General features: G+C 46.5%; 1 protein-coding gene across 10 annotated transcripts in view; it reads left to right on the forward strand.

Moving 5' to 3' along the window:
* Window positions 1–21618, forward strand: part of PTPRM (protein tyrosine phosphatase receptor type M) — a 780862-nt gene extending 759244 nt beyond the window's left edge. For all 10 annotated transcript variants that reach the window (XM_044243376.1, XM_044243377.1, XM_044243378.1 and 7 more), the window contains 5 exons: window positions 489–620; window positions 4116–4241; window positions 6148–6311; window positions 12685–12820; window positions 20864–21618. In XM_044243376.1, coding sequence (XP_044099311.1) covers window positions 489–620; window positions 4116–4241; window positions 6148–6311; window positions 12685–12820; window positions 20864–20917 — 612 coding nt within the window. In that variant the 3' untranslated portion in view covers window positions 20918–21618. The remainder of the gene's footprint in view (window positions 1–488; window positions 621–4115; window positions 4242–6147; window positions 6312–12684; window positions 12821–20863) is intronic.
* Window positions 21619–23097: the final 1479 nt, after the last annotated feature.

Raw genomic sequence — 23097 nt, forward strand, 5'->3', positions numbered from 1 at the left:
TGGGTGGCTCAGTGGGTTAAAGGCTCTGCCTTCGGCTCAGGTCATGATCTCAGGGTCCTGGGATCAAGCCCCATATCGGGCTCTCTGCTCAGCAGGGAGCCTGCTTCCCCTCTCTCTCTCTCTGCCTACTTGTGATCTCTGTCTATCAAATAAATAAATAAAATCTTTTTAAAGAAATTACGTTTTCTCCATTAAAATGCTTACTCATAGGGCTGATATTGCCTTTCTAGCAGATACATCAAAAAATTTCTAAGGGCTACTTATTAAGTTTTTCTGGTGTCGAAGTGAGAATACTTTACCATTACTATTCCGCAGATCAGTCTATATTTAGTCTGTTTGGGTGTGGACAGGGGTGCTGTGATTCATCTGTTGTTAAATGTGCCCAGAATTCCGTGTCACAAATTTCCACGAGCACCACAAGATAACCAAAGCTTCCTCCCCTTCTGTGTTCCTGGGTATATCTGGACCTTTCTTGTTTGTGTTTGCAGAGCTATAAACAGCCTTCAGCTTTCATAGTGACGCAGCATCCTTTGCCAAACACAGTGAAAGACTTCTGGAGACTGGTCCTGGATTATCACTGCACGTCTGTGGTCATGCTCAATGATGTGGACCCTGCTCAGGTGAGACTCCTGCCCACGGTCAGCTCTGGGTTTGTTCTGTTTGCACATCGAGACACTCAGGTCCCTGTGCCGGGTCCCAAATGCCAGGTGACAGGTGGGAGGCAGAGCTGAAAATGCAAACGTGAAAATCAGATGGAATTAGGGATGGGAGCGAAAGTAATCTGAAACCAAAATGACAGATTGAGATCATAGATGGTGGAAGTGACAAGCAGGACAGGTTCAGAAATTGGCTGCTCCCAAAGGCTGGAAATACAGACTAGAGGGAGATACAGGGTAACGGGTGGAGTCAGAGCTGTGGGATGAGGCACCAAACAGAGCCCGCAAACCAGGAAGCCCTGAAGAAAGTGCAGCAGCACCGAGTGCAGCCCCTCGCCCATCCAGGAGAAGCCGCGTCCTTCTGGGGAATGGCTCGCTGGAGCCTGTAGGTGGAGAAGGTCATGCTGGGGTGACACTGGAGACCAGCAAGTGATTTTAAGGGGCAACAATTACTTTTGTCAACTCTTTGGTAAAGATAGCATAAAGAAATAAAACCGGGACTTGAACACAGGAAAAGCGCAGAATGATAAATGGGGCTTTCCCCTAGCTGCTGTCCTTATACATAAAAACAGAAAGAATAGGGCCGTGATGACTCGATACTAGTGATGGGGTTAGAAACATTCTCCTAAAGGGACTTGTCGGCAGGCATTGGCACAGTGGCCCTATAGGTGAATTTATTGCATTTGGTGATGGGTACCCTGGTCTCGCACTTAACTGCCATGGCAGAGGGCATTGTGGGAAATGTTTTAAGAATAAACTTGTTCTGAAACTGAATTAATTCTCTATCTGGTAGAGACAAGTTTAAAAAAGAAAAAAAGGCAGGGGGCGTGGGGGTCTGACGTGTTTCAGCATCCAGCCTGGACAAGATTTTTCCTTCCTAAAATCCATTTTATTGTCATCAGTGTGCCATAAATTCCGTGGGCATTCACTTCAGTTCTATCATGTTTTTAATTATGTTTGAGGCCCTACATGATATTGTTAAGGCTCTAGCCTGAAATCCAGTGAATGAAATAATAATGATAATCCTTGTCCTCATCTAGTCCTTTTTGCTTAAGAAGCTTAAATATTTTAGAAGTCTTCCACACTGATCCCCTCCGAAAGAGATTGTAGCCATTTTTAAAGACAAGCAGACACCACAGTTCAGGGAACTTCAAAGGCCCGACTCAAAATAGCACTAGGGATCCTGATTTTCTAACTCACATGCCATGGGTTAAATTTCACTAACTCAAGAGTCTTCAGCCAAAGACCATTAAAGGACAAATGACTGTTCCCTCTTCAGAATCATTTCCTCTCCCCAAATGTGAATCCTGGAACGTAGTGACACACTGCCTTTTTCATATCAGTGCATCAGACATTAGTGATTTCCACATGTTCTTTTTTTTTTAATTTTTTAAATTAACATATAATGTATTATTAGCCCCAGGGGTACAGGTCTGTGAATCGCCAGATTTACAAACTTCACAGCACTCACCATAGCACATACCCTCCCCAACATCCATAACCCCACCACCCTCTCCCTACCCCCTCCCCCCACCCCGCAACTCTCAGTTTGTTTTGTGAGATCAAGAGCCTCTTGTGTTTTGTCTCCCTCCTGATCCCATCTTGTTTCATTTTCCACATGTTCTTTTTGAACGACGGTATTGGAATTCTAAAGCCGCATTCTAAACGCGAACTGTCTGGATTCAAACCAAGCCTTGGCCGACCCTGGTCGGAGAGACAAAGAGTCCAGTTCCAGTCGGCAGAGAGAGCTGATTTTCAGAGTGAGAGAAAGAGGCTCCTGGGACACAGTCATTTAGAGAACACTAAACTGAGCATTTGAACTTGAAGTCTCTGCAGTTGTACAAGAATAGCACTCAACTATTTTAAGTATTTATAGGTCCAGTTCATGGACGTGTTATGCACCATTTAAGCCATTTTCTACATGGTTTACTTGGGCTGAGTGCAGAATGTCGTGTGCCAAGAATCACGTGCTGGCCCGGGCCATTCATATTTCTCTGGTGCAAGTGACGAGCTTTAATCAGGGCTTGAACTGAGAGAACAAGCAGGAAGCACAGCTAGCTCTTTCTGGAGAAAAATGGGCAGAATGGTTCAAATGTGCATGGTAGGACTTTTATTACCATCTCAACTTCCCGTCATAACACCTGTTAATTTTAACAGTGGGCACGCTTGGGTGTGAAGAGAAAATAAACATCAGCATGCTGTTATTTGACAAGGCAGTCTTAGAACTTGTCCCCAGGAAGTTCTGGTGAGGAAGGGAAATATTTATGGAAGCATTATTTTAAAATAAATAAATGTAATTTTTAAAAATTCTATAGACTTAGCTATTCTGGCCTCCTTCTTGATCATAAAGTTCAAACCTTCAACTTCTTTGTAATAGAGAGAGATTGCTGTTTCAGTGACCCACTGTTAGCTGAAAACTATCTTGCAATCTTGGGTATAAATCAACCTTTGTAACCTTTAGCAACAAAGTTTTAAATACTTCGGAAAATAAAGTCATCCAAAAAAGGAAATTCAACGAGCAGATTCTCTTTCCATGGTACATCATTCTGCTTAAAATGAGATAGATTTTTCATCTGCTCTTGTCCCAATAGAACCCAGTTATAAGATAATGAAGTAATTCCCTCTTGGCTCCCCACAAGCAATTTGTCCCTTGGGTAAATCATAAAGATAAAAATTAAACTCTGCTCCTGAATACCAAGTCCCAAAAGAAGTTTAATTTCAGACTTTAAAGGCCTATTAGCATCTCAGGGCTTCAGAAGAAGGAATCGTCCTTGGGGTTCTTCCCACCTATCTGTAAGTTGAGTGTTTCTGTGCGTTGGTAACAAACAAAGGCCACCTCTTTCAAAAGCCACCCTTCCCAGCATCCCTCCTTCTCCTAAGTTGGACATGATATTCACACAAAGTTCTGGTGACCCAGCCTCACCAGTGGGGGATTTGGACCAGATCATGAAAGTGCAAACTAACACGGTTATCAGTGTCTTGTCAGTGAATGGCCCAATTCCCAAAAGTGATTACAGATTACAAGGCAAGCTTGCACGAGGGAGGTTGGAGACCTGGGTGTCAGTAGGAACGTGCACCATCTCAGGTGTCTTGGCTCCTGTGATAGGATCCAGTGGTATCTCCCCACGGCCAGGTAAAGGCATGCAGAAGGGACCTTACAATGGGCAGCCTTGAACAGCATCCCCATGGCCTCCTTGGAAAACAGGATGGCTCAGGACTTAAAGATGCTGTCTGAGAAAATGAAGAAAAAAATAATACTAGAGGGACAGGTGAAGCTGAGGAATCAGCCAACAAGGAAGCCCTGAAGCCTACTTGCTAGGAGGAAGAGAGAGAGAAAAGAAAGTGAAGCCAATAGAGGAAGTATTGAGGCCTACTGAATGTCAATAGTGACTGCATCCAAACTGTTAGGAGTCAGTTTATTCCTATAATTAACCTCACGTTTCTGTGTTTTGAATTCAGTTGTGTCCGCAGTACTGGCCAGAGAATGGAGTTCACAGACATGGCCCCATCCAAGTGGAATTTGTTTCTGCTGACTTAGAAGAAGACATCATCAGCAGGATATTCCGTATTTATAATGCAGCCAGAGTAAGACTCACAGCCAACCTCACTTATGTTCTGCTTTCATTATTTTCTCATTCACTGAACACCTAGGGTGCCCACTCTGTGTCAGTCACCGGTTAGGAGTTTGGAATATATTCTAGGTATTTGTGAACAAAACAAAGCTCCCTGACCTTATGGAGCTTACATTCTAATGGGAGAAAACAGACAATAAATAACATATAATAGATATTATAATAGACATAGTACGTTAGAAGCAATAAATGCTAAAGGGAAAAAAGTGGGGAAGTAGAAAGCACTAAGGCCATGAAGAGGAGGGAGAAGAAGTCCCTGTCTTAACTAGATGTCCATATGAGCAAAGACCCAACTGAAGTGAGGGAGCAGCCACATGGCTGTCTGTGGAGACAGCTTTGCAAGCAGAAGCAAGGTCCATGCAAAGGCCCTGAGGTAGGGCCTCCTCTGGTAAGGTCCACCAACAGTGACAAGGCTGATGTGGATAGAGCACAGTAAGCGAAGATGAGAGTAGCTAATAGAGTTGTCCTCCTAGAGGGAAAGTGGCCAAGGGTGGGGGTTCTATGGGACAGAGACCATGTAGGATGTCCAGGCCACTGCCAGGATTGGGGCTTTTGCTGTAAAGGAAATGAGAAGCCAGTACAGGATTGAGTAGAGAAGAATCACATGATTAAAAAGGAGGACTCTACCTTCCAGGTTGAGAACAGATCAGTCAGGAGGCCCTTCTAATAATCCAAGTGAGAAGTGACCACAGGAGGATGAAGTGGCAGCAGGTGGAGGTACATGAGGCAGAGAGATGCTGATATATTCTCCTGGCAGAGCCAGCAGGGTTTGAAAATAGGCTGGATCCCAGGCAGTAGGGGGTGGGTCTCAAGATTTAGGTCTTGAGAAATGGACCAATGGAACTGATGTTACCCGAGTTGGAGAAGGCTGCGGGTATAAGCGGACTGTTTGGGGTGGAGGACATGCATTGGAGAGAAGGCCAGGAAATGGGCTGAGTTTGAGGTGACTGTTAGATACCTGAGTGGACATGTCAAGTAGGCCCAGATCTGTGAGGGGGGAGTTCCGAAGAAGCCCACCCTGGAGATGCAAACTGATGACTTCCTAGAGTCTTGAAAGCTGTGAGACTGAGTGAGCGGATCAGGTCAGAGAGAGAGAAGACAAGGGGCCCGAGGACGGAGTGTAGGCTTCCATCATCAAGAGGTCAGGGAGAAAGGGAGCCCAAGACAGCAGAGAGGGGAGAAGGAACAGCTGGGGAAGAAAGTGTCAGAGAACGAGAGAGATCACTCACATCAAAGGTGCTGAAGGCCACTGGAGATGTGATCCAAGTGACTTAGCCACAGCCAGATTAAAACTGTTGCCATTTTTCTAACACTTTCTTTGAATACTCTAATTCCACTTAACTATAAGTAAAGATTCATTGACTACTAACCTCTTTCTCAGCAAGATTCACACCAATACACAAAATCATGGTGTGCTCACAGCAAACGCCGTGTAACCTCTATTACCCTGAGCTCACACGTGCTTCCAGATTATAGTTTATTCCTTACCCTTAAATTACCTGCAATTAAGGGAAACCCATTTTGCCCCTTACAGCGTGGTCAGTGCTCATGTTGTGTGTTGTCATTTGGCTTTTGCAAAACTGTAAGCATTCTCTTCACTTTTATTTGTCTGGCCTGTCATGTAAAACCCCTGGTTTGTTTGTTTGTTTGTTTGTTTGTTTTAATAACAGCTCCAGATTAAAACTTGTAACTCTTCAGGCCAGTGGAAGCTTGTTTCAGTATTTATAGGCAGGCCTGTCCTTTAGTAATGGACTGCTTTGCTGAGAAGTCCAAGCAGGTAGGATCAGCCTGCTAGAATTCCACCAGTAAACAATGCCTGTTTTCTCTCCACTCCTTGATTGCTGCCTGATTCCCTCCAGCCCCAAGATGGATATCGGGTGGTGCAGCAATTCCAGTTCCTGGGCTGGCCCATGTACAGGGACACGCCGGTGTCCAAGCGCTCCTTCTTGAAGCTCATTCGCCAAGTGGACAAGTGGCAGGAGGAATACAACGGCGGTGAAGGCCGCACAGTCGTGCATTGCTTGTAAGTGCTAAGGGGAGCTCTGCACCTCAGAAGGGCCAGACTGGTGTTCTGCTGTCCCCCCTGGTTTACTGCCCTTTGTCTCTCTGTGAATGGAAAAGGAACCAGTAGGTTCTTATTAAGGATTCGGTTTGCTTTGCAGAAAACAAGATACGCACTATTTGCATTCAGGTGGGGTAGCACTGCTATAAAAATAAGCCTTAACCTTGGGATTGCACCCCCCCCCAAAAAAAAAAAAAAACACCTGAGTGGGTTCATTGGGCTCCTACTAGCTCCTGAGAGCCCAGGGTTACATTTAGGGGAATTTCCTGAGCTGGCTGTTAAACTGTCAGTAACTTGAAATCATCCACAGTGGAAGTTTTACATCACCTACATCAGCAAATGCTGCAAATCCGGGCCCCCTCCCAGTCTGGCAAAGCCGGTGAGAGCATCTTGACCACACTAGTTGCTGATTCTGTAAGAAATCATGTTAGAAGTTCCAAAGGAACTATCTTTCACAGGAACTATCTTTTAAGAGAATGTGTTTGTTTATGTCTTGGTTTTCGCCTGGGCATGTCCATATATAGGAAGATTTGGTGAGAACCAGTATTTCTAAAGTGCGGTCTATAGGCCAGAATCTAGAAGGCGCTCAAATGGGAAAACTTCTGCTCCAGAGCGATGATTTCCAATTGTGGCTGCACACTGAGGGTCATTTGGGGAGATTTTTAAAACCACAACAACAAAAAACCAAACAGTGTGCCCAGGCCACACCCAAAGCAATTAAATCAAAATCCCTGAGGATGGGCTCCAGACATCCATGTTTTTTTCAGACTCCTAGATTATCTCAATGTGCGGCCAAGGTTGAGAACCCCTGAATACAGACAGCCAGACTTTTCAGAGTACTTTCACCTGCATTTTCTCACTGGTGATGATATGTAGCTAATCAGCCAGCTGGGATTGGCTTAATGGAGCAAGCAATTAGAAAGTCATGGCAGTTAGGGAAGATATTTAGAGAATTTGTGGAAACTTCGAGTATAAGCTTATGTCTCTTTTCAGTGGAGTGTCATTAACACACAGTGAGCGCTCTCCCCAAATTGATGGGAAAATAAGACTTAACTCTGGGCAGACCAACCCTAGTTAGAATGGTAAGCTTGCCGAGGGACCTCGATTTCTCCCCCTTGGTGCCTGTCGCTCACACTGTGCCACCCGCCCCGTCTGTGATATCCTAGAACTCTGCCCTGCCTCCCAGGAGTCAAAAGGTGGCAGTGTCTTGTCCTACAGAAACTGATATTCTCTTGGAAAGAGTCTTATGAACCCATTCACACTTAGCCTCAACCAGAGGCCCCAATCCTTTGTCCTCCCCGCTGACTGCGTGTCCCTTCCTTCTCATAGACCCAGTTCACTAAAGACATCTCTGCCAAGAAAATGCCAAAGAAGATTAACAGTGCACATCCCCATTTTTATTTCTCTAAGTGTAGATATAACTTCTGATCAGAATACAGCCAGGGGGGGCCACCAGTGTGAACTGATACAGTCCCAGCAAGGAAAGCTGACATTTTATTTAGGGTCTGTATTTTATCTGTTAGGACTTTTGAAAACAAAACAAAACTAGAAACAGTCTGCAGATACCCTTTTTTTCTGTCTGGAGTCTGCCAGCATCTGGAACTAGGAATGTGATGTATGCATGGTACCCCCTTTGATTAGTATCTTTCTTTCTTTCTTTCAAAAGATTTATTTATTTATTTATTTGACAGAGAGAGAGATCACAAGTAGGCAGAGAGGCAGGCAGAGAGAGAGAGAGGAAGGGAAGCAGGCTCCCTGCTGAGGAGAAAGCCCAACTTGGGGCTCGATCCCAGGACCCTGAGATCATGACCTGAGCCTAAGGCGTGCCCCTGATTAGTATCTTTCTAACAAGGGCCAGTGCTGTAAACTAAAGGACTGGGTCACCGTGGAGGAAGTTGAGGCACCAGGACAGGCCTGAGGGGAAGAAACAGAGACCCCTTAAATCACTGCACCTCATAGACAACCAACCACCAACTATACTTTCTCAAGACCCAGCTGTGACCCCAGAACTAAGTCATTACAATGCCATTCCACGTGATGTCTACAGTGGGCTATTCTCTGTAGTGCACGGTGGTGGGCATCCATTGTTTCTGCCCTCTTGCCAGCCCAACATCCCACCCCTCTTCTGCTAGGAGAAACTTGACTTTTCCTTGGGAAACATTTTCTCCAATTCTGAAGTCCCTGTGTTTCCCGTGGGGCTGCCTCTTGCTCTCTTGGCGTCAGGGTGGGTGTGAGACCCATGCCTGGTAAAAGCGTTTATCATTTAGATTTATAAATCTAAATGTAAGGTATTTTAGTTGTGAGAAACAAAGTTAGGTTGAATTCATATCCTCCAATATAGGCCACGAAAGAATGCATCGAACCACGAAACCTCTCTGCTGTTCATTTCTGAGGGAAGAACGTTATATTCAGCATAGCATAACGCCACCTAATGGTTGTGGGCAGAGCAGTCCCTGCCTGAGACTAAATGGAATGGTTCCTTGAGCCACACGCACACTCACTGCGAGCAAATAGGGTTTTTTTTTCTTTATACATCTTCCAGCTCATAAAACCAGAAGAAATGGATAGAAGTAAGAGATCACCATTTTGCAGCCCTTGATGAAGATAATGGACGTAGACAGTGGTCATCAGCAGCTGCTGAAAGCATCAGGTGAAAATTTGGTGGGGGGAGAGCAGTGTGGTATCAGTGCGAAGACAGAAAGTAGGCTAATGGAGTGAAAGAGAAAATCCAGGGATGGAACCACACCTCGGGGTCACCTGATTTACAACAAAGACCCATAGCAACACACCTCCTGCAGGGCCGGGCGGCAGGAAAAGACAGCCCGGGTACCTGGTCTCTCTCCTATGCTGCATGCAGAAACCCTTTCCAGATGGATCATGGGCCCAAATGTGAAAAGGAAAACAATGAAGCTTCCAAGAGAAAATCTTCATGACCATGAGGTAACCAAAGATGATGTCACCCAAGACAGAACACTGTCCACAAAAGAAAATATTGAAAAATTGGATTTCATTAAAGTTAAGCACTTCTGTTCGTCCAAAGACACCAAGGAGAGTGAAAAAGCAAGACAGAGAATGGGCAAAGAGTTTTGTGATATGTGCCTCTGACAAGGGACTCATGGCCAGAATGCCTACCCACTGCAAGCCAATAAGAAAAGATCGACCCAATTGTTTGAGCAATATACTTGAAAGAACTTCATTTTTTAAACAAGATGCACGTAGCCCTTAAATACAGAAAAGGTGCTCAGCATTATTCATTTTTAGGATAATATACACTGAAACCAGGATCACATGCCCCCTGCACACTCACTAGAATGGGTGAAATTTAAAAGCCAAAAAACAATAATAACAACAAAAAAATGAAAATGCCAAGTATTGGTGAGGCTGCAGAGTAACCGAAACTGCCATACCCTGCTGGCAGGAAGTAAATATGGTGCTGCCATTTTGGATCTGTTTGACAGCCATGCTGAGTGCTAAATATTCAGGTATTCTCTGAGCTCTTCCCACCCCAGGTACATGACTACAGAAGTGAATCATCTATGCACCAGGAGACATTTTTATAGTGGGTTTACTCATAGTACTGAAAACGAGAAAGCCCAAATACTCCTCAGCTGGTAGATAAGTAAGTTACACAGTAGTATATCCATTCCATAGGATTATATGGGATTATTCTGAGAAATGTAAAAGAACAAGCCACGGATACAACGGGAGTGATTCTCACACAGATAATAGTTAGTGGAATAAGCCAGAGGCAAAAGAATATGTACTGGATGGTTCCATTTATACAAAATTCAAAAACACACCAAAAAAATTTATGAGGCCAAAAATGAGAAAAGGGATCATCTTTGAGTTATTGATGGTATTGATGAGGAAGAAGTCTGAGGGAGGTCTGGGGGGCTAATCACGGTCTGCACCTTGATCTCGGTAGGGGTTATGTGGCGTATGCTTTTGGAAATTAACTGAGATTTATATTTACCATTTGTGGACTTAATTTTGGCTCTGTTATACTTTATTTAAAAAACTGACTTGGGACTTAATAATGAACTGATCAAGCCGGCATTCTAGCACAATAATCAATCTCAAAATCACCAAACAAGAACAAATTGATATTTTGTGCCTGCTTCCTAGTGAAAGTTATTTGTAAGGTGTCCTTGTCTTAAAATACATGTAATACTTATGAAGCCGCAGAGCGAACTCCCAATATATCTAGGAAATGAGGATGAGAGAGAAACATGTTCAATGATTCACAGAAATGCAGTGAATGAGAGCAACCCAGTACGTGGGGCTGTCTCCAGTGTCTCCAGGAAAGAGGACCCCATTTCCTCAACAACTAAATCACCAAGAAAAAGAGAGAAAAGAAGAACCTATAGATTAAAATAAACTTGTAAGGCATGTCAATTAATTGCAATGTATGGACTTTGCATAGATGTGGATTTGAAAAAAGCAACTGTAAGGAAATGTCGGAAACAATCTGGGAAATTGGAACAGTAACTAGAAATCCGGTTATATTGATAAGGTAATATTTATTTTAGATGAAATAATTATATTATGTTTGGTTTTTTTTTAAGTCCCTAGCTCCTTGAGAAATGGTTGATCACAGAACTGGTGCAGGGAAGATACAAGATGAGTCTGGAACACCTTGTAGTTCCAGAAAGTATGGAAGTACTCAGAAAAGAATGGAGGTCTAAGGGCGCTCCCAATGGCCAAAGCCAGAACAATTTCAGCAATAAAATAAATATTGATACTATTGGATTTTAGTTCATCGAACAAAATTACCATGTATAAGTCTAAACTGACATAAATAAATAGTAAGATAAAAGAAGTAAGCAACTAAATTAGTCAATTAGCAGAGAAGAAACAGCTCTCTCTTACAATAGGATGTTGAGGGAGAGAGGGAGGTAGAAAATCAATTGGTCAAACAGCACAGTGATCGTTGTTGCGACAGAATTCAGATTCCGTTTAGAATTCAGACAGATTCTGTTAAGACCAAATCCACTTATAGATCCTAAAACTGGTAGGTGAATCTTTGAGGAGAGACAAGATATTTGCAGAATTCCAAAGTGTCTCTCCCAAGATAATAACTACAAAGAGAAGATAACTACACAGTGAAAAAAAAATCTGCAAGGCGCCATCTTAAAAAGTGATGAAGGTCAACATCACCAGCAGTAAGATGATTTAGCATCCTGAACTGCTGGAGGGACCGACAGTCCTTCTGTGGTTTTCTTGGTTATGCCAAGATGCATAACCTCATTCCCAATCGTGAGAAAGCATGAGAAAAACCCAAATGAAGGGACATTCTGAAATTTGTATTTTGTAATGACTTCTCAAACTGTGGATGGGACCATGGCTGCTTTCCACATCTCCATTCTGTTTTTTGTACTCTACAAAATAACTGAGCAGTACTCTTCAGAGGTGTCAAGGTCAGGAAGAACAAGGAAAGCCTGAGGACCTGTCACAGACGAAGGAGACTAAGAAGCTAAGACAAGTCAGTGCAAAGCAGGGTCTGCGATTGGATCCTAGACCAGAAAAAGGACATTGGTGACATTTGGCTGATGACATTTGACTAAGGTCTGTAGTTTAGTTAAAAGAATTGCACCAGGGTTAATTTCCTGGTTCCCAGCACTTTCTATGACTGTGAGGTGTTCACGCGAGGGAAGGTACGCCATGGAGCTCGCCATGCTTGTGTTTGCCATGATTCCGTACATCTAAAATGAGTTCAAAATGGAAAGTTTCATTCAGAAAGAGCCCTTATGTTTTAGAGATAAATAATGAAACACTAATGGATTTTTTTTTAAGATTTTATTTATCTGACAGAGATCACAAGTGGCAGAGAGGCAGGCAAGGAGAGTGGAAGGGAAGCAGGCTCCCCGCTGAGCAGAGAGCCTGATGCTGGACTCGATCCCCAGACCCTGGGATCAGGACCTGAGCCAAAGGCAGAGGCTTAACCCACTGAGCCACCCAGGCACTCCGATTTTTTTTTAAGCCAAGTCCATCTTGGAACGTAACCAACACTCATTGCCGGTTTTGGTAGCAGATACTAGATAAGCTCTTTGTTCCCGGAAATTTTCTGCAGTGGGCCCATTGAATAAAAACCAAGAGGATGCTGTATCAGATTATATAAGCCAGAGCGTAGACAAAGCTAAGAGAGCAGAACAGACCATTCAGGCCTAGCGGAAAAGCTCATTAACAGCATTTGTTTTCATTGAAAGAATCAGTCCCAGGGGGAGCGTTTCCTTGGCCTTTGAGGCCCTCACCGTGACCTGTTGTCCTCGACTAGGGTGGTAGGTCAGGAGGCAGCATGAGGACAAGTGCGACCATCTGATTTCTCTTCCCACAGGAATGGGGGAGGCCGCAGTGGGACATTCTGCGCCATCAGCATTGTCTGTGAGATGCTCCGGCACCAGAGGACGGTGGACGTCTTCCACGCGGTGAAGACACTGAGGAACAACAAGCCCAACATGGTGGACCTCCTGGTAGGCCCCGCACCCTGTCCTGCGGCACGGGGCATTTTCCCGCCTAGCTGGCATAGATGGCAGGGCCACTGATTCACGGGGAGGGGGGATGGGTTGAGACTTCCTTTTCAGGAACATAATAGAATCGCTTTCCTTGTGAGAGCCTTTTCTCCCTCTTCCTCTCTCACTTGGCTTTTCACAGGGAGACTTCATCTCCACACACTGGCAAGGTGGAAAGAGTTGAAACTCACAAGTGAACATCCTTATTCATTTCCGTTCCTGGCAGTGCCTTCCGTGTGGCTAAGCACTTAGTCTTCGCGGGGAAGGAATAATCATAGCACACGAAATGCCAGATTTTCAAATTATAGATTTTATAAATAGCTTAATCACCTAATATTTATCAAAGCTGTGAATTTGAGTTTGACATCCAGAATATTGCGTTTAATTCTGGTGGCCATATCTGAGATGAGGACGGAGGAGCCGAGAAACAAAGAACTACGTGCAGTGATTTTCTTAGAGTATTTCTGGAAATCTCTTTCTTGTGTGCAGCTATTAAAATGCCAACCACTGCGACTTTCGAATAGAATAGCTTAAAGAAGGAAGCTTTTCAGATCAGGTGTTTGTACTTCTCTGCTAGTGGAAGAAGGATCTGAAGGAAACGGTGGGATGGATCCTAAGGTTGGGAGAGTGGCCTGGGGTGGAGAGGGAGGAAGACATGACTGGTGCCCACGCCATGCCTGGAAAGCCTGTGTGCCCCAGCCCATGGCCCTGCAGCGGGAGGCCTCAAATTTAAAATATAGGAAAAGGGACTAAAGAGAGAGTGGAGATTTGAGCTAAAGCTGAGGAAGGGGCTGTGGTCCCAGTCATCCCAGCCGTACCCCACACTGGGTAATGTAGTCACCGATGCTGACCCACTCCTCGGACACGTTCTCTTCCGCACACATCACTTTCCCAGGGCATCTGCTTCCCTCAGGTGCTTATGTGCTGCCTGGTGGGCTGTTCTGTTTCGCAGAAGCACTGTGCTGCTCAGGGACTTAGGGAAAGTGTTACCTGTGTGGCTAGGTACCAACTCCCAAAACCATCAGCAGTTAGCAGCACCCTGGTTCTGTGAGAAAGAACCGTGCTCCCCAGACTGCTTCCCTCTCCTCCCTCCCCTAGGGGAGGCCCAGGAAAACCCAAATTCTCATCTCAGCTCTGCTACTAATTCAAGTCAAGTGACCTCAGACAAATGAACTTGGCAATGGAAGTCTTCTCGGGCTGAGCACTTAGCTTTCCTGAGCCCGAGTCATGTAAGCCAGGGATAACGTTGGCTTATTGAGCTGATCCTGTGAGACAATAGATGTGAAAGTGTTCCTTATGCAAAGGAGAGAAAGTGGTTCTTGAGAGTGTGGGTGTCCGCAAAGCATCCTGCAGCTGGCAGGTGTAGACGATCTGGTTGGGTGAGGAAGAGGAGGAGGCAGCAAGCAGCTGACATTTACATGGTGCTTGATATGTCCCAGGCCACACGCTCAGTGCCTTTTACGGAGGCACGGATTTCCTGTCCCGTGTGCGGGCTTCAGTAGTCCCGCCCTTCCGGAGGCAGAGAACTGTCTCACCCCCTGTGACCACCCATGAATTTTGAAGACTTGTACCACCAGGGAATACTCTGTCTTCTGGGCTGGGGGCAGGTGAGATAGGGCAGCTGAGCTGTCAGAAGCGCCCTGAGTTTAAGACAGATAAGAAGTTGGGCAAAAGATGGAAACAAATGCCTAAATTAAAATGCTCTGACTTCATTGCCATTTAACTCCTGGGACTCAGGGACAGATGTGTAGCTTCCAAACTTTGGTACTTGGGCAAAGCTGACCTTGATGAAAAATATATATATATCGTTTCCTCTCAGTGGAGCCTCAATTAAGCAGGTCATTAGTAATAGACCCTTCCAGGCCTTTCCGCTAATGGCTCTGGCTGCAGCTTTCATCACTCACGAATTTTTATGCACAGAAACAATGTGGCTTTTTCCAAATCAGTGGTGCAAACTAAAGGATGGAGGTGATTCTTTGTGAAGTGAATGGACATGGAGGTGCTTGGACAAGTTATGCATTTCCATGACAAGGTGTTATTCTAATAGACAAAAAGGACCTTTGGATGCCCAAATTTCTGAGGGTCAGTACCAGTTTAAGGATAAGCTCAGTGTTGAAAAAAATTACAAAAAAAAAAAAAGTTTTCAATTTCCTGGAAGAATGTCTGATAAATTTGTTACAGTGCCTGTTAGCGAAATACGAGGTAAAATCTGGTGACTGAAGTGAGGGGAAATGTCACAAGGCTCTTTTCAGCAGGCTTGAAGCTTCCAGAACTAAAATAAGGACCCATGTTAGTTGTCTGTTTTTGCTTACAAGTGCAATTTCTATTAGTTTAGCAGTCATATATAGGTATGTTGGTTGAGGGAACTAATTAATTCAGGTCAGGGTGATAAAACCCAATACGACTTCATTGGGCATAAAAGACCATCTGAGACCTGAGTCTCTCTTGAGCACAGAAGCTGAAAAGTTCAGAGTACTGAGCCTTCCGAGCTGCGTCTCAGAATATGAAATGTGTTCCAGAAAGTCCTGGAAGCACTTCTGTGCTGACCAGCTGGGGAGGCAGAGGGAATGGGGTGTAGGGGGTATAGGCCTGTGCTCCACAAACTATCCTCCATCGGAGGGGGCTCCCTCCTACTCCCTACCTGCCTGGTTAGAGTCAGACGGAGCCCCCAGTGCCTGAGCTTTGAAATGGGCTGCTTCAACATCTCCTTTCTCACTTTTGTCCGCACTGGGCTTTGGAAGTTTCCAGAGCTCTGTTTTATTTATTTATTTTTTTTCCCCAGGGCTCTGTTTTAACAGAGAAACAGCCTTTGGGGGAACAGATCTTTCCCCAAGAAACATTTTATCCCCCTGGGAGGTGGAGAATTCCAACCCCCATGATGAGATTCGACATGCATGCCCACTTTACGGTGGTTACCAAGATCGAGATACTTAACACAGCCGTCACCCCATTTGGGTAACCTACTTGGCCCATGTGTGTCTGTGGGGAGAATGCTTAAGATCTATTCTCAGCCACTTTCAAGTGTACAGCACTCTCTCACTCACTCTAGTCACCGTGCTGTACGTTGATCCCCAGAACCTCTTACAGCTGAAAATTTGTACCCTTGACCAACACCACCTCAATGTCCCACCCCTGGCTCCTGGCGACCACCATTTAATTTGTTTCTACAAATTAGCATTTTTTTAAATTTTTTTTATTTTTTTGTAATGAAAGCCTTACAGAATCCTGAACCCAGGGCCCACCCTAGAAATCATTACTGGGCTGATCTGGAGCCTGGCCATGGCAGCCGGATGTTAAAAGCACCCCAGGTGATTGTAATGTGTGGTGGGGTTAAGAACCTCAGGGCCCCGTCTGGAGCTGGCGCTCAGCCAGGGCTGTGCATTGGAATCCCCTGAGGTGCTGTCACAAACACCGAGGCCCAGGCCGTGCCCTAGACCAGGTATGGCAGACAGAGCCCAAGACCAGTGGGTTCAGTGGGCTGTGGGTGAGAACGTGGCTCAGCAGTGTGAACAGACCATCCCTTTCCTCATCCAAACCCACCTCCCCACCTCTAACCCTCCATCCTTCCTACTCAGACCCAGCCCTCTGCCAGTGTCTCCCCATATCTGTAACTGGGAGCTGGCTACGCACACGCAGCCCCCGCTTGCCCCTTCAGTACGCTGAAGTAATACTCAGTGCAAGGTGCTCCCTTCAAACTGGCACGGAACGTGGGGCCTGCGCTTCTCCCTCTCACGGGGATAACACAATGACTCCACTAACCCATGGGTATGAGCTGTCCCTCCAGAAGTCACCCGTGAACTTGAAACATACAGGCTATTTGAAAGGAGGTGGGGCAGGAGCTGGGGGGGCAGGGGAAGTATGTACACGTGTGGGTGACTACCCCGAATGCGCCCGATCTCGTCTATACCTGTGTGGATTGGGGGGGGTGTGCACATGTTGGGGTGTGGGGGGTTCATGTGTACATGTATAAGAGTGGATTTTGGGGGGGTGTGGGTGTGTATGCACGAATAGGGGTGGGGGTGGGCATGTGTATGTGAGTGCATGTGTGCAAGCTCACGTGTAGGGGTGGATAAGGGAGTAGGCGTGGGTATGGGTGTGTGTGAGTTTTGGCGCATAGGCCCCAGATGGGGAGACAGAGAGACCCAGTGTTGCCCATCTCTGGAGACCCTTGAGGACATTCCTGGTCCCTTGGGCCTGGCCCTGCCACCCCTGGAGAAGGAGCCACTCTCGAGTGACCCCGCGGTTGGCCTTCCTGCACTCTGAAGGAAGGAATCTCCATGAAAGCTCTGTGCCCTCCTCTGCTCCCAGACTCTGCCATCCTCCACTCGGGGGCTGCCTATCCCCTCAGCACCAGCGGCGCTCCGGACTGTGAGGAGAGCCCCATAGAGAGCTGCCACGTGACAGCACACCCGGACTGTTGCCCGTCCTGAGCGGCCTCTTGCTGCTCTGGGAACATGGGGAAGCTGAGGCTCCACATGGGGGAGTCTCACTAGAGAACCAGGCACAAAGTGTGTGTGAACCTCGGAAGGAAGAACGTCCTCCCTACATTTTTAAAGTCAAGAGATGAAAGTCATGACCCATTCTGTCTGTCATCACAGACGCACTGCTGTCTCCTCGAGAGGTCTCCTTGGCTGGAACAGCCTGGGAACTTCAAAGCAGACAGCCCCCCCCCATGATGATTGGCACCCTGGGGACCACGTGACCCTCCGGGCAGGGGCATTAGTCAAAAGGCTTTTTCCACACTGCGGGACCCATCAGCACAGGATCCAGGTGAAATTGTGAAAGCTGTTTTAGGTTCACAAAGCAAGTGTGTCAGGGAGAGCAGAACCTCCCTGGGTGAGCCATGCAGACTGCTCTCTGAGTCCCGAGCGGGTGTTGGAAGTGTCCAGAGGGACTGCAGGGCCCCGAGTTCCTCAGCCACAAGGCAGCTTGGGCTGACACAGGCACACCTTGAGCCCTTCAGGAGCTTCCCAGAGCCACTTGCAGGCCTCGTGGTGTCGTGATGTCCTCACTGAGTGAACGGGGATGGGGGGAAGCCTTTAATACAGAACCTCGCTTGTAGGTGTCTCTTCAGAGTTCACTTTCTCCTTCTTCAGGAGAACAGGAAGTGAGGCTGCAGTGAGTGGGGGGGGGGGGTGTCGGGGGCTTGGGAGGGGGAGCAGCCGGCCACCCTGGTTCCAGTCCTGCCCAAAGATAAGCCCTCCTCATGTCACTTTTTCATGCCCAGAGTCAACTAATGTTGCCCAAGTCAGGAGAACTTGGGACCGAGGCAGAAATGTTCTTTTTTTTTTTCCCCCGAAGCACAGGGATAGCTCGTGTGGCTTAATTACACCGCCGAAAAGCAAGCGAGCTGAGAGAGGAAAATGCAGAAGACAGGCCTGTACCTGGCGATCAAGGGTAACAGTTTGCAGTGCAGGAGGATTTCAGGCATTTCCTGAGGTGCTCGGGGGAGGGTACACAAAAATTGATGGTCTTGCTTCTCACTCCCTTTATTTTTCTGATTCAGAAACCGGTCATCACAGAATCTATTGAGATTGACAGTTGCTCAGGAAGGGATGAGATGATGGTGAATTCATTTCCAAAATTATAATCATGCCGGGGACAAGGCAGCTTCAGTGATTTTCAACACAGTAGCCCCTTGGCAGCAAGGCCCAAAATCCTTTTGGGGCTGTGGTCCGAGGCCAGCAGCTATGTGACGCTCTAACTGTGCATGATCTTCTGTTAAAAGGATGGTTCGTAGTGGGCACTGAAATTGCACAATCAGGTATAGGCAAACCCGTGTCTGTGCAGTAAGTAATCGGATCTCTCAGATTTCCATGAAAAACATTAATTGTCTCTGTGAAGGAGACAGAACAGGGTTAACCCTTTCATAGCCAATAAGTCAGCCCCTCGATCTGACCACATGGTCTTTTGAAATTTGGACATGACAATGGTTTTATTTAAGTATTTTGAAAATAGGGACACCTGGGTGGCTCAGTTGGTTGGACGACTGCCTTCGGCTCAGGGCGTGATCCTGGAGTCCCGGGATCGAGTCCCGCATCAGGCTCCCAGCTCCATGGGGAGTCTGCTTCGCTCTCTGACCTTCTCCTCGCTCGTGCTCTCTCTCACTGTCTCTCTCTCTCAAATAAATAAATAAAATCTTTAAAAAAAAAAAAAAAAGAAATACACCATGTCTTAAAAAAAAAAGAAAAGAAAAGTATCAGGTCCTGAAATACGAATCAGAAGGCTTGGCGTAGACATATGTTCAGATGTCTTGGGCGTACACCTAGGAGTGGAACTGCGGGGTGACGGGTAACTAACTCTTCCGTTTAACCTGTTGAGGCCCTGCCCGAGGACCTTCCAAAGTGGCTGCGCCTTTCGCATTCCCACCAAGTTCTCCTTGTCCTCACCAACACTTGTTATTATCTGTCTTTTTTTATCTTAGCCCTCCTGGTGGGGGCTACTGCTACTGACGTTTTAATCTAGTGTGTTGAGATGGTCTGTTGGCTTCCCGTATTCCCATCTAGGTAAACTCCTGAAGGACTAAAGCTGCATCTTAAACTCCCCAGTCTTTAGCCTTCAGTGTTTATTGGGTTGAATCAAATGCTGCTAAACCCATATTTTGTCGTCATTTACTTATACAGTTGACGTTTGACACCCCCAGCTGTACGTCAGGTTCTGCGCGAAAGACTGGTGTATCACACACAAAGGGATAAAGTATGGCTCTTGTCTTCAAATACACAGGTTGGACTAGTGGGGCATATAGAGAAGAAAATGTAGGTGAAGACCAGAAAACTGCAATGACCAGTTAATTAAGAGGCACATATCCCCAAAAATGGAAATTTAGTTTTAATTAATTTGGCAAACCCAAAATTAAGAGCTCCATTTCCTTGGTTGAGGCCATTGTGTTGGGTATTGAGACACCTTGTGAAAGTGTATCTCTTATGGAGATGGGAAGAGAGCCTTCCAGATGCTGAGTGCCTCTGTCCCAGCTGCTGGGCTGCTGCCGGGTGGCAAGGAAAGCATCCTCAACTGCTCTGTCCCTCTGCTTGGCTCAGAGACTCCTCCCAGGTGAGCATCCAGTGGCAGGCCACACAAACAGGGGCAGAATGCTGTTTCCTAACAGCCGAGACCCCAGCTGGGCCAGGACCTCATGTAGGCCATGGCCAAGGTCCATGATCGGAGAAAGCTGTGCACAAGAAAAATTCCTTTACTGTCTGATTAACAACTGATAGGTGGCTCCCAGAGGACATCCAACACTTCCCCTCTGGGCCTTTCCTTATCCAGTTCCTCCACCTGGAATGCCTGTTCTATCCCCCATTAGGTTAGGGGTCAAGTTACCTGCTACTTCCTCGAAGGTCCTCCTAGGAAGTTCTGCTCTCTCCCCCACTGCACTCATGTCAGGGGATCGTTCCCAGGCCCTGTTCAGCTCCGTGCCATGTGTTATCATTGGGTACTGGTCTCAGTCTCCTCACTGGACCACAGACTTCTCAAAGTCAGGGACCAGGTCAAGGTGTTTAGTATTTAAGAGGTGCTTGATAAATTCTCATAAAATGGAAGACATCCTGCTGACTAAAAATCGAGCATGTAGTTGGGCCAGGAATGACACATTTATTTGTGGGGGTCCTTGTCTGAGCAGGTCGCAAAGTTATTTCCCCCAGACTTCATTTTTTCCCCCAGAGTTCATTTTTTCCCCTACCTCTTGATTTCCCCATATTTTGTTTCAGGATGTTGATGTACAGGTAAACGTATACATGTGGACAAACCTATATATGGGTTCCGGTTTTCCAGAACTTTCCAAGAATTCTAGTGAAGGTAGATGTCAAAATACCCTTCATCAGGCCTTGCGGGAAAGGTCTGCAGACAGCGGATAGGTCTGTGGTTCACAACCGGGACTTGCATTGCTGATTCAAATCCTTCTCAGTCTGATTTCTTCTGATTAGAATCCTAATCTGGCATAATGGCTTGAATGGCGCCAGCCTTTGGCTGTCACAGAGCTGACATCTTTGCCCTTCTGCTTTCCAGGATCAGTACAAGTTCTGCTACGAGGTGGCTCTGGAATACTTGAATTCTGGCTGATAGCCTGAAGAGCTCTGCACACCAACCCTTCCGTCCCACAAAGCCAAGACCTTCTGTGGTATTTGTGTCAATGAGATGAAGACTTCTCAATATGCTTATTTTGCTTTGCATAATTGGCTCTTTTTAAGAGCCCAAGAAAGCGTTTCTAAAACTGCTTTGCACTGCCCAATTCCCAGCAATGCTGCTGCCTGACGGAAAAACACACACACAGCAGAGTCGTCCAATCCTGTCCTCCTAGGCGTCGGCTTGTTAGAGCAGCGTAGACATCTGGTAAACTGAAGAGCACAATTATATTCTTATGAAGGAATTTGTACCTTTGGGGTATTATTTTGTGGCCCGTGAACCTTTGTTATTGTTACGGCTGAGTGTACATTTTTGTTTTGTGGAGAATGCTACCTAGCATTATGATAATATATTATTTTAGTTAATATTTGTATTTTAACATGTTGCATAATATAAGCTTATGTACCTTTCCAAGACTAACAGATAAACGTATAATGAACAAAGATATGTTGTATGAGTTGTTGTTTCTATCAGATTTGTATTGTTTCCAAGGGAAAAGCTTGGGAAGAAGTCAGTTCAAAAAAATGCAAAGCTGGATGATCAGATTCACAGATCCAAAGCTTTTCCCTTTGTTTATATTGTAAATATTTCTGATTTCATCAAATTATTTATTCATTAAAAGAAATTTTTGTGAAGCACAGTGAGTGACAATCGTTTTTATGAAGCGCAGGCAATGATTGATTGTACGACATGACCTTGTGTGAACTCTTTCTCAATAAATATAGACCCATGATCAGTCTTGCTGTATTCCTGGTGTCCCAGCGCCCCGGTGATGGGGGCAGCTCCGGTCACCACAGGCCTCTGGCAGACAGTTGGGGTCTGCTGGCCTGGAGAAGATAGGGTTGGGATTTTTGAGAGAGGACATCTGTCAGTGAGAAATCCTGGCCCATACTGGGAGCCTCCCTGGGTCTGAGGAAACCCAAGCCCCAGAGCCGCCCGCCCCCTAACCTGGTGGGTATACTGTTTCAGAGTGCCCTGGGCCGATGCCAGGGCCCGGCTTCCTGACCAGAACAGCCTCTTCATTTCTCTGTTTCACCTCAGTCAGCGAGGGTAACCTCTGTCCTCTCCAGGCCTCATTCAAACCTGAAACTTGCTGAGAGAACACTTTCTGAAGGGTTAGAGGATCAGAGTGCATTGAAGCAGGACGCAAAGCGGAACAAGACAGTCCCTGCCAGAGAGAACGATCACGCAGGGCAGCCTGCTCCCCTCTCCTCGAGGGCCCTGCCTGACCTCTGAAGGAGGAGGCTAGGCCGTGCACTTACAGTATCAGGTCAAGCTGAGCTGCAGGCCATGTTAAATGATTGCAGCAGACGATGAGGATGAACTTTCACCAAACACCCAGTTCAATGTCAGAAACTCGGCAGGGCGCCTACCCCAGAGGCAGCAGGTCCTTGGAGCCATCTTACAGCCGGAGAAACTCGGTTTGGAAGACATTAAATAACTTGTCCAAAGTCACCCCAGCTGGTCGGTAGCAGGTGCCTCCAGGGCCCGGGGGAGGCAGAGGGACAGCACAGACCCCCTTGTTATAACACACAGTGAAAGGAAATGACAGTCCTGCTGAGACGGGGAGATGGGACCCATCGCCTGCTCCAGAAAAAGGGGAGGCTTGAGGGTGGTCATTCCTGTCCGCTCTAGGGACCTTGGTGAGTAAGGACAACAAGAACAGAGGGGAGTGGGGTTGACACCTGCGTCTGAGGCCCACCCCACTTTGGGGTGCCGTGAGTACAGGCTGCATACTACCTGACTGGAGGGATTTCCCGGCGCCCCTGAAGGGGAGGGGATGCCGTACACATAGGGAGAGCAGGCCAGCGCCGAGCTGGGGGTCCAGACAAAATGCCTCACTGCTGGGCTCCTCCCGCACCTTGTCCTCTCACCAGCCCCACACAACTTTCTTTGGTAAACAACTAAAATGTGAAAAACTGCTCTTTGAGTACTCTTCAAAAATGGCTTCCCCAAGACACAGGACTAGGGATGAATACGTATGGAAAGCTGGACCCGGTGTGTGCCAGCCGGCCTGTGGGAAGAGGGAAAGATGGTGTCCTCCGTTCTCTTATGAAGTCATGGCTTGGATCCTCATCCCCTTAGCCGGGGTGAAAAGCCACCTCAGCGTGGCGCAG

This window comes from Neovison vison, chromosome 3 (genome assembly GCF_020171115.1).
Source record: "Neovison vison isolate M4711 chromosome 3, ASM_NN_V1, whole genome shotgun sequence".
Taxonomy (NCBI): Eukaryota; Metazoa; Chordata; class Mammalia; order Carnivora; family Mustelidae; genus Neogale; species Neogale vison.